Here is a 12,485-nt window from a genome sequence, read left to right on the forward strand (position 1 = left end):
TACTTTGAAGAATCTCAAATATAAAATACATTTTGATTTGTTTAACACTTTTTTTGGTTACTACATGATCCCATATGTGTTATTTCATAGTTTTGAGTGTACTTCTGTCAGGTAAGCCTACCTAGCAATTAAAATTTAATTGATACGGTTTGGGGTAAAGTATTTATTTTCAAACCACAAGACAGTTATCATATCAAATGGCTACACAAAGAGTGATAGACAAACGCACGGACCACACAGACAGACAGGGGAAATATTGCTGGAATTTAATTGGCAGATATTGTGTTAGTTTTGGATTTTTAAGCCAATAGTGGCTAACCAGGGGTGGGATTATGTCAATGTTGTGTTGATTACATAGTAGCTGGGAGCTTGCTGTGTCTGATACTTGTGAGATTTGTTAATGACAGTTTACATCTACTGTACCTTGCATAACATTAGTTTTAGGTAATGTTTGCCTGTTTAACTAGCTAGCTAGACTGTAAGGATTCACATATATCTAGCTGATAATTAAGAAGTAAAAAGTTTGCTTTTTGTGTCTCTATTGTTGCCATTGTCCTGACTGGAAGAAGGTTCAGTGAATGGGGAGATGCAACGTGAGGTAATACAGTAGGTGGAGTGGGAGGTAATACAGTAGGGGGAGTGCGAGGTAATACAGTAGGGGAGTGGGAGGTAATACAGTAGGGGAGTGCGAGGTAATACAGTAGAGGGAGTGCGAGGTAATACAGTAGGGGAGTGCGAGGTAATACAGTAGGGGGAGTGGGAGGTAATACAGTAGGGGGAGTGAGAGGTAATACAGTAGTGGGAGTGGGAGGTAATACAGTAGGGGGAGTGCGAGTGCTTCTCAAAAGTAATGTTTTATACATTCTCCACACTCTCGTCCTCACAAGAACGTACTCAAGAGAATGCCCTCTGAGAATGCTCTTGGAGCATGAGAGCGTGGAGCACGGTAGTATGCATATTGAGAAACACCCCAGGTATCAGTGCAATATCATTGTGTACTGGCTGCTAGCACAGCAAACATGGATGAAAATCAAATTTAGATGACAAACATGTACTTTGGCCACCTTTATAAATATTGACAGCATTATTACCAAAGCACTTGATTAAATAAACAACGATTTGGACACTAAATTCATTTTTAGAATGCACACCAACCCAATCCAATCCAATCCAATCCCATAAAGGCTGCGGCCCTATGATGACATCACCAGACACAGGTCTCTGTAACCAAATAGTTTTAATCTCAATGAAAATAATCTGTAGTGAAATGAAAATGGAAATCTCGACACACACACTCACCCCATCCGATGAGGGTGAAGCCCCACAGGTACTTGGTGTCAGAGAGGAAGGCCATGAAGATGAGGCTGTGGAGGTACAGACCCTCTACCAGGATCCAGTAGTAATTAGTGGCCAGGAAGTAGATGAACAGTAACACTGTCACTTTACACCCAATCTGGAGAGAGAGAGAGCGAGAGAGAGTGAAAGAGAGAGAGAGAGAGAGAGAAGGGAGAAATGGGGAGGGGAGAGGAGAGGAGAGAGAGGGGGAAGGGAGAGAAATCAAAAACAAGTGAGGAAAAAACATTGATTAGTATGAAAAAAAGACAATATAGAACCTCGTTAAAGCTTTGGAATTGCCCCAGGGTTTCACTGTCTTTCACAATCATCCTTCCCCCGCAAAAAATAATTTATTCTCACAGCAGGTATTTAATCAAAGTCCCTTTTCAAGTTCTCGTCTTTCTAAAGAGGTAAGTGGTTCTGGTTCCAGGGAGGCCCATGCTATCTCAGATGTTGAGAGACAAGCGGGGGGGAGATAGCAGATGCTTTTCATAACTGACGACAAGTAATTATGGGGACGCAACACTCCCATTTCCAGCCTAAGGTCTGTTACGTGCCAAAGGAAGTTTGAGTCTAAATGGAAATAACAGCATCCAAGAAACACATGTAGACACATCCATCACAGTTTGAGACAACGACTTACAATGTGACATTTCTCTAAATGGCTTCCCTGCCAGCCCACATTTAGTCATGCCAAGCCATTAGAGAAGAAAGAGTCACATTAGTATTGCTCATTGCCAAGCTTTGACTGAGTTTCTTTCTACACTACTGGCTTTGGGGATCTGATTTGTATTTAACTGTCCAGAATTTGAACTAGAGGAACTACTCCCCTTCGATAATGAACTCTGCATCCCTTTGTGATGCTGAACCAAGATCCTTGTTTACCAACTTTACACTGTGAACTGTAAACTTTACACAGTGTATCTTCAAACTGAGAGACAACTGCAGTGTAAACTTGCGATGACTGTGGTTGATAACCTTATTGGCTATTTACAACACAACAGAGAGCATTGACGTGATGCGAACCTTAGGTCTTAGTGATACTTTTAACTCTCATATTAAAAGGAGCTGCTTTGACCAATTAGATGGTATTATCCATTTGCATTAGGAGACTCATGAAACAATTGACCTTCTGTACACGTTCACACACCAGCATGGGTGTGTATTCGATGTCGTTGAGTAGATCAAATGTGCCAGGGGATTCACAGATGCCTTGACAAGCACTAGTCATATTGATCTTAACTCCATGCTGTAAGATGCCATCGGGGTGTTTTAATCAGCCTATTAGCTAAAGTAGATCAACACTACAGCAGCTCAAAGAACAGGAGACTCCATACTGTGTTCAGAAATAAATAATTATGTCTCTGCCTGGCCGGTTCCCCTCTCTCCACTGGGATTCTCTGCCTCTAACCCTATTACAGGGGCTGAGTCACTGGCTTGCTGGTGCTCTTCCATGCTGTCCCTAGGAGGGGTGCGTCACTTGAGTGGGCTGAGTCACCGACGTGATCTTCCTGTCTGGGTTGGCGCCTCCCCCTTGGGTTGTGCCGTGGCGGAGATCTTTGTGGGCTAAACTCGGCCTTGTCTCAGGATGGTAAGTTGGTGGTTGAAGATATCCCTCCAGTGGTGTGGGGGCTGTGCTTTGGCAAAGTGGGTTGCCTGTTTGGCCCTGTCCGGGGGTATCATCGGATGGGGCCACAGTGTCTCCTGACCCCTCCAGTCTCAGCCTCCAGTATTTATGCTGCAATAGTTTATGTGTCAGGGGGCTAGGGTCAGTCTGTTATATCTGGAGTACTTCTCCTGTCTGAATTTAAGTATGCTCTCTCTAATTCTCTCTTTCTCTCTTTCTTTCTCTCTCTCGGAGGACCAGAGCCCTAGGATCATGCCTCAGGACTACCTGGCATGATGACTCCTTGCTGTCCCCAGTCCACATGGCTGTGCTGCTGCTCCAGTTTCAACTGTTCTGCCTGCGGCTATGGAACCCTGACCTATTCAACGGACGTGCTACCTGTACCAGACCTGCTGTTTTCAACTCTCTAGAGACAGCAGGAGCGGTAGAGATACTCTTAATGATTGGCCAACTGACATTTACTCCTGAGGTGCTGACTTGCTGCACCCTCGACAACTACTGTGGTTATTATTATTTGACCCTGCTGGTAATCTATGAACATTTGAACATCTTGGCCATGTTCTGTTATAATCTCCACCCGGCACAGCCAGAAGAGGACTGGCCACCCCTCATAGCCTGGTTCCTCTCTAGGTTTCTTCCTAGGTTTTGGCCTTTCTAGGGAGTTTTTCCTAGCCACCGTGCTTCTACACCTGCATTGCTTGCTCTTTGGGGTTTTACGTTGGGTTTCTGTACAGCACTTTGAGATATCAGCTGATGTAAGAAGGGCTATATAAATACATTTGATTTAATATGTCACTAACATGTAAAACAGTTGTTAGCTATGCCACTAACATTGAGAACAGTTGAGACCTATGTCAGTAACATGTAGAACAGTTGAAAGCTATGTCAGTAACATGTAGGACAGTTAAAAGCTATGTCAGTAACATGTAGAACAGTTGAGACCTATGTCAGTAACATGTAGAACAGTTGAAAGCTATGCTTTGACACAGCTATTATGTTTTTTATTTAACCAGGCAAGTCAGTTAAGAACAAATTCTTATTTTCAATGACGGCCTAGGAACAGTGGGTTAACTGCCTGTTCAGGGGCAGAATGACAGATTTGTACCTTGTCAGCTCGGGGGTTTGAACTTGCAACCTTCCAGTTACTAGTCCAACGCTCTAATCACTAGGCTACCCCACCGCCCCATATGTATATGATGTTGAAGAGTAAAATTTTTGATAAAGATAAAAAAGCGAAGAATATGTATATACACACCCACCTACAAATATATACATACACACTTACATACATATTAACTATATATATATAAAGTACTAATCAAAAGTTTGGACACACCTACTCATTCAAGGGTTTTGCTTTATTTATACTATTTTCTACAATGTAGAATAATAGTGAAGACATCACAACTATGAAATAACACATATGGAATCATGTAGTAACCAAAAAAGTATTAAAAAAATACATTTTTTATTTGAGATTCTTCAAAGAAGCCACCCTTTGCCTTGATGACAGCTTTGCACACTCTTGGCATTCTCTCAACCAGCTTCATGGGGAATGCTTTTCCAACAGTCTTGAAGGAGTTCCCACATATACTGAGCACTTGTTGGCTGCTTTTCCTTCACTCTGGGGTCCAACTCATCCCAAACCATCTCAATGGTCCTTATTAAAAAAAGACTTTGATGCACTACATAAGTAGTTTTTTGGGGTACCTGTATTTGATTTTTTTAATTTTACTTCACTACATTCCTAAAGAAAATAATTAATTTTTTACGCCATACATTTTCCTTGACACCCAAAAGTACTGGTTACATTTTGAATGGTTAGCGGGACATAAAAATGGTCCAATTCACACACTTATCAAGAGAACATCCCTGGTCATCCCTACTGCCTCTGATCTGACGGACTCACGAAACACACATGCTTCGTTTGTAAATTATGTCTGAGGAATGGAGTGTGCCCCTGTCTATCCATTAATAAAATAAAAACTACAAAATGGCGTCATCTGGTTTGCTTAATTTAAGGTATTTAAAATGATATATACTTTTTTACTTTTACTCAAGTATTATTTTATTTAACTGACTTTCACTTGAGTCATTTTCTATTAAGGCACCTTTACTTTTACCACCACTGGATCCCTCAGTCACCTCTCTTTCTGTGACTGTCTCTCTTACTCCCTTTCTCTTGCTTCTTTTCTCTGTTCCCTCTGTATCTGCGGACAGTGGTACTAGAGACCATGTTATAATATCCAGAAACCCTGAGTTTGAAGCTCTGGCACCTCTTTCATCACCACATTGAGCTATGGGAAATGACGAATTTGCCCCAACGTACTGAAGATCAGTTCGAAGGACATCCTCAGGTTACTCACAACAGAGAAATGCAAGATTAAGATATTTATTGTCTCTGCTCTCCCACTTTGTGTGTCCCACTTTCGGGGTCCCACTGTTATACTGAATACTTATGTAAATTATATTTCCCTTTTTATTTATTTTTTATAAATGAGCAAAAAAAAAATCTAAAAACCTATTTTTGCTTTGTCATTATGGGGTACTGTGTGTAAATTGATGAGAGAGAAAAACAATGGAATCCATTTTAGAATATGGCTGTATAACGTAACAACATTTGGAAAAAGTCAAGGCGTCTGAATACCTTTCGAATGCACTAAACTGCAGTATACTGTATAATATGTTCCAATAATAATATGTTCCATTTAGTTTGTGTCCACATAGTCATCCATCCACCTTGGAAAGAACCCTAAAGCTACAGTATGTTTAAAGCTTTTCTGTCAACTCTCTCCTCACCAATTTTTTATTTTTTATTTTTTATTTCACCTTTATTTAACCAGGTAGGCAAGTTGAGAATAAGTTCTCATTTACAATTGCGACCTGGCCAAGATAAAGCAAAGCAGTTCGACAGATACAACGACACAGAGTTACACATGGAGTAAAACAAACATACAGTCAATAATACAGTATAAACAAGTCTATATACAATGTGAGCAAATGAGGTGAGAAGGGAGGTAAAGGCAAAAAAGGCCATGGTGGCAAAGTAAATACAATATAGCAAGTAAAACACTGGAATGGTAGTTTTGCAATGGAAGAATGTGCAAGGTAGAAATAAAAATAATGGGGTGCAAAGGAGCAAATTAAATAAATAAATTAAATACAGTAGGGAAAGAGGTAGTTGTTTGGGCTAAATTATTGGTGGGCTATGTACAGGTGCAGTAATCTGTGAGCTGCTCTGACAGTTGGTGCTTAAAGCTAGTGAGGGAGACAAGTGTTTCCAGTTTCAGAGATTTTTGTAGTTCGTTCCAGTCATTGGCAGCAGAGAACTGGAAGGAGAGGAGGCCAAAGAAAGAATTGGTTTTGGGGGTGACTAGAGAGATATACCTGCTGGAGCGTGTGCTACAGGTGGGAGATGCTATGGTGAACAGCAAGCTGAGATAAGGGGGGACTTTACCTAGCAGGGTCTTGTAGATGACATGGAGCCAGTGGGTTTGGCGACGAGTATGAAGCAAGGGCCAGCCAACGAGAGCGTACAGGTCGCAATGGTGGGTAGTATATGGGGCTTTGGTGACAAAACGGATTGCACCGTGATAGACTGCATCCAATTTGTTGAGTAGGGTATTGGAGGCTATTTTGGAAATGACATCGCCAAAGTCGAGGATTGGTAGGATGGTCAGTTTTACAAGGGTATGTTTGGCAGCATGAGTGAAGGATGCTTTGTTGCGAAATAGGAAGCCAATTCTAGATTTAACTTTGGATTGGAGATGTTTGATATGGGTCTGGAAGGAGAGTTTACAGTCTAACCAGACACCTAAGTATTTGTAGTTGTCCACGTATTCTAAGTCAGAGCCGTCCAGAGTAGTGATGTTGGACAGGCGAGTAGGTGCAGGTAGCGATCGGTTGAAGAGCATGCATTTAGTTTTACTTGTATTTAAGAGCAATTGGAGGCCACGGTAGGAGAGTTGTATGGCATTGAAGCTTGCCTGGAGGGTTGTTAACACAGTGTCCAAAGAAAGGCCAGAAGTATACAGAATGGTGTCGTCTGCGTAGAAGTGGATCAGAGACTCACCAGCAGCAAGAGCGACCTCATTGATGTATACAGAGAAGAGAGTCGGTCCAAGAATTGAACCCTGTGGCACCCCCATAGAGACTGTCAGAGGTCCGGACAGCTGACCCTCTGATTTGACACACTGAACTCTATCAGAGAAGTAGTTGGTGAACCAGGCGAGGCAATCATTTGAGAAACCAAGGCTGTCGAGTCTGCTGATGAGGATGTGGTGATTGACAGAGTCGAAAGCCTTGGCCAGATCAATGAATACGGCTGCACAGTAATGTTTCTTATCGATGGCGGTTAAGATATCGTTTAGGACCTTGAGCGTGGCTGAGGTGCACCCATGACCAGCTCTGAAACCAGATTGCATAGCAGAGAAGGTATGGTGAGATTTGAAATGGTCGGTAATCTGTTTGTTGACTTGGCTTTCGAAGACCTTAGAAAGGCATGGTAGGATAGATATAGGTCTGTAGCAGTTTGGGTCAAGAGTGTTCCCCCCTTTGAAGAGGGGGATGACCGCAGCTGCTTTCCAATCTTTGGGAATCTCAGACGACACGAAAGAGAGGTTGAACAGGCTAGTAATAGGGGTGGCAACAATTTCGGCAGATCATTTTAGAAAGAAAGGGTCCAGATTGTCTAGCCCGGCTGATTTGTAGGGGTCCAGATTTTGCAGCTCTTTCAGAACATCAGCTGAACGGATTTGGGAGAAGGAGAAATGGGGAAGGCTTGGGCGAGTTGCTGTTGGGGGTGCAGTGCTGTTGACCGGGGTAGAAGTAGCCAGGTGGAAAGCATGGCCAGCCGTAGAAAAATGCTTATTGAAATTCTCAATTATGGTGGATTTATCAGTGGTGACAGTGTTTCCTATCTTCAGTGCAGTGGGCAGCTGGGAGGAGGTGGTCTTATTCTCCATGGACTTTACAGTGTCCCAGAACTTTTTTGAGTTAGTGTTGCAGGAAGCAAATTTCTGCTTGAAGAAGCTAGCCTTGGCTTTTCTAACTGCCTGTGTATAATGGTTTCTAGCTTCCCTGAACAGCTGCCTATCACGGGGGCTGTTCGATGCTAATGCAGAACGCCATAGGATGTTTTTGTGTTGGTTAAGGGCAGTCAGGTCTGGGGAGAACCAAGGGCTATATCTGTTCCTGGTTCTAAATTTCTTGAATGGGGCATGTTTATTTAAGATGGTTAGGAAGGCATTTAAAAAAAATATCCAGGCATCCTCTACTGACGGGATGAGATCAATATCCTTCCAGGACACCCCGGCCAGGTCGATTAGAAAGGCCTGCTCGCTGAAGTGTTTCAGGGAGCGTTTTACAGTGATGAGTGGAGGTCGTTTGACCGCTGACCCATTACGGATGCAGGCAATGAGGCAGTGATCGCTGAGATCTTGGTTGAAGACAGCAGAGGTGTATTTAGAGGGCAAGTTGGTTATCATGATATCTATGAGGGTGCCCGTGTTTAAGGCTCTGGGGAGGTACCTGGTAGGTTCATTGATAATTTGTGTGAGATTGAGGGCATCAAGTTTAGATTGTAGGATGGCTGGGGTGTTAAGCATGTTCCAGTTTAGGTCGCCTAGCAGCACGAGCTCTGAAGATAGATGGGGGGCAATCAGTTCACATATGGTGTCCAGAGCACAGCTGGGGGCAGAGGGTGGTCTATAGCAGGCGGCAACGGTGAGAGACTTGTTTTTAGAGAGGTGGATTTTTAAAAGTAGAAGTTCAAATTGTTTGGGTACAGACCTGGATAGTAGGACAGAACTCTGCAGGCTATCTTTGCAGTAGATTGCAACACCGCCCCCTTTGGAAGTTCTATCTTGTCTGAAAATGTTGTAGTTTGGAATTCAAATTTCAGAATTTTTGGTGGTCTTCCTAAGCCAGGACTCAGACACAGCTAGAACATCCGGGTTGGCAGAGTGTGCTAAAGCAGTGAATAGAACAAACTTAGGGAGGAGGCTTCTAATGTTAACATGCATGAAACCAAGGCTATTACTGTTACAGAAGTCGTCAAAAGAGAGCGCCTGGGGAATAGGAGTGGAGCTAGGCACTTTAGGGCCTGGATTCACCTCTACATCGCCAGAGGAACATAGGAGGAGTAGAATAAGGGTGCGGCTAAAAGCAATAAGAATTGGTCGTCTAGAACGTCTGGAACAGAGAGTAAAAGGAGGTTTCTGGGGGCGATAAAATAGCATCAGGGTATAATGTACAGACAAAGGTATTGTAGGATGTGAATACAGTGGAGGTAAACCTAGGTATTGAGTGATGAAGAGAGAGATATTGTCTCTAGAAACATCATTGAAACCAGGAGATGTCATTGCATGTGTGGGTGGTGGAACTAATAGGTTGGATAAGGTATAGTGAGCAGGACTAGAGGCTCTACAGTGAAATAAGCCAATAAACACTAACCAGAACAGCAATGGACAAGGCATATTGACATTAAGGAGAGGCATGCTTAGTCGAGTGATCAAAAGGGTCCAGTGAGTGGAGAGGTTGGTTGGGGGTCACGGCGATTTAGACAGCTAGCCAGGCCATCGGTAGCAAGCTAGCATAGGATGGAGGTCTGTTATTAGCCACCTCTTGCGTTCCGTCAGTAGATTAGTGGGGTTCCGCGTGGTAGAGGGGATTAATCCAAATCACACAACAACAACAAAAATAAAAACAATAGATATAGTTATAGAGGCCCAAGAAGAAAACATAATAATAATAAAAATAAATAAATAAATTGTCCGATTGTCTATTCAGATAGCAGCCGATAAGACAGCTAACGGTTAGCAGGCCGCAGATGGGCGTTCAGGTAACGTCGCGACGGAGGAGCCAGCCGGATAACTCCTTCGGTTAGATAACGTCGGCAGTCAGTTGTGAAGGCCCGGTGGGGCTCCGCGTAGGCAGCAAAACGGGTCCGGATAGGTGACTGCAGCCCAGGAGTGATTGATGGAACTCAGGAGTGATTGACGGAGCTGGCTAGCACCGGAATAATTGATGTTTGCTCCGGAATCGACGAAAGCCGATAGTCACACGGATAGCAGCTAGCTAGCTGTGAGATCCAGGTATGAATGACCAGAGAGCGGTTGAAATCCAGGGACATGGAGAGAAAAATTGGTCCGGTATGTTCCGTTCCGAGCCGCGCTGCGCTGCGCCGTACAAAACTGGCGATAGATTTTCGAGCTAAAGGATAGCTGATGACCACAAACCGTGGTTAGCTGAATACTAACGATTTGCCAGTAAAGAAGCTAACTAGCTTCTGAACTAGCTACCGATTAGCTTCTGGATTAGCTTCTGGGCTAGCTTCTGGCTAGCTCCTGGCTAGCTTCTGGCTAGTTTCTGGCTAGCTTCTTGGAGTTTCTGGCTAGCTTCTTGGAGGATTACAGATTTGAGGTAAATAATACTTTTTTATAAATATAAATTGGTGAGGCGGGTTGCAGGAGAGTGTTTTGAAGATGAGTTGATGGAAATTTTTAAAAAATGTATGTGAAAAAAAGTTGTAAATATATATATATATATACGGGGCACGACAAGACGAGGACAAAAGACGTCTGAACTGCTATGCCATCTTGGAAGTATACCAATCTGGTGAACATCGCACATGGCATCTGAAGGAGAAATTATATACATATTTTTCCAATCCAGGAGCCTTGAAGTGGAACACAGGGTATGAAGAGGAGGAAGAGAAGAAGGAAGAGAAGGATCAGGATGAAGAGAAGAGGGAGGAGGAAAGAAAACTCACATTTGGAATTTGCTGTAACTAATTGTCTAGATTTAGCTGATTCTGATCATCAGGTCAGTCAGTATGCTTTGACGAACTTCCTACTTTGAAGTCTCACGGGTAGAAGCCCACTCACAATTCAGCCAGATATTAAATCACACAGCTAATTAACTGAAAACATAATCTTATCTCAAGCTGCAGCATTGCACATTAAATCACTCATAAAACAAAAAGCATACAAGTATTAAAAAGAAGATGCACATCCCATGGTAAGAGCCATTGGCTTTTTTGGGACAAGCTCTGAGCTAAAGCACTGTGACCTAAACCATAAAGGTTCAGCTGGTGTCTCGCACCTGAGAGACCAACGACTGTGTAAATACGTCTTGTTCTGTGGCAGCTCTCAGTAAACACGTAACAGACAGCCTTAAGGCTTATGTGTCATCTATATGAGTCAGAAGCATTTACTCTAGTGCCAACATTTACTACAGAGTGTAAATAGGATCATTTTGGTCCTAAAGTCAGTATCATCCAAAATAAAGATTTGCAAGACATAAGGAATCTAGGGTATGTAACAATTTTCCTTGGGTTGGATTTATTTCAATCCTGCCCACATGCCCACAGCTGTCAGCACCCAAGTAATCGTACATTCGGAGCGCAGCTGCATGAAACCTGAACCTGAACGTAATGCAGACTGACTGTGGTACATTTGATTTGACTTTGGATATTCCTATGGGGCTTGTTTGGGACCATTAGTAAATTAAGTACATTAATTTACACAATATAGGACAATATTTTCACATTTCCAAATTTAAATAACTTTCCAATACATTTCAAACCAACTATAAATTGTAGAAGTATTGAAAGTATTGAAAGCAGAAAAAAGATAATTAAAAGATATGCAACATGAAAATGTTTTCAAATTCACACTGTGTAATTTGCTGACGGTCCCTAACTAGCCCCACTGATAGCCTATCCATAGCCAAGCCAATTTTGCCAAGGTAGTACTGTACACAGGCCGGCTGAAGCTACAGTAATTGGCGAATAAAGTTTGCTAGCTTGCAAAACCTAAGCTACTTCCGGATCTGGTTAGACTGTTTCAAATGATCTAGAAAGGTGAGTGAATAACTGTATACCATTTTGGCAGAGTGAATGTACACACATCAAAGCACACATCCAAGACCAAAATCTCTTTCTCAGTGGCATTTCCTAATGAGGAGGATTGAAACCGAGGATCAGTTTAGCCCCTCTTTAAAGCAAAACAGAAAACAAAATACAGTACAGTAAGAAGCACAAACCATTCTAAATGTTCCTGATGAACAACCACATTGAAAGGGATGGTTTGAGGTTTTGGCAGTGAAGCCCTTTTTTTTAACAAATTCTTATTTTCAATGACAGCCTAGGAACAGTGGGTTGACTGCCTGTTCAGGGGCAGAACGACATATTTCTACCTTGTCAGCTCAGTGGTTTGAACTTGCAACCTTCCGGTTACTAGTCCACCACTCTAACCACTAGGCTACCCTGCCACCCCTTTATCTACTATCCATCTATCCCTTTTTTTATGTCTCTGGGTCTAGTATGAAGGAAATTCGTTTCGTGACCCAACGCTAACTAGCGTTAGCACAATGACTGGTAGTCTACAGGAACAGCTAGCAAAAAATAGTATCCACACACAAATGGTATCCATCTGACTCTAGTAGATAAAAGGCTTAATTACCAAAATCTCAAACTATCCCTTTAAAGTGAAACATTCCAGTCTGTATAGCTTTGAACTAT

The 12,485-nt window shown here is 42.6% G+C and overlaps 1 protein-coding gene across 1 annotated transcript in view; it reads right to left on the reverse strand.

Moving 5' to 3' along the window:
- LOC112225644 (parathyroid hormone 2 receptor-like) overlaps positions 1–12,485 on the reverse strand; it is an 83,165-nt gene that overhangs the window by 32,643 nt on the left and 38,037 nt on the right. The window contains exon 7 of the mRNA XM_024389767.2: positions 1,300–1,453. Coding sequence (XP_024245535.2) covers positions 1,300–1,453 — 154 coding nt within the window. The remainder of the gene's footprint in view (positions 1–1,299; positions 1,454–12,485) is intronic.

The sequence above is a fragment of the Oncorhynchus tshawytscha genome, linkage group LG26 (assembly GCF_018296145.1).
Source record: "Oncorhynchus tshawytscha isolate Ot180627B linkage group LG26, Otsh_v2.0, whole genome shotgun sequence".
NCBI classification, from domain to species: Eukaryota; Metazoa; Chordata; class Actinopteri; order Salmoniformes; family Salmonidae; genus Oncorhynchus; species Oncorhynchus tshawytscha.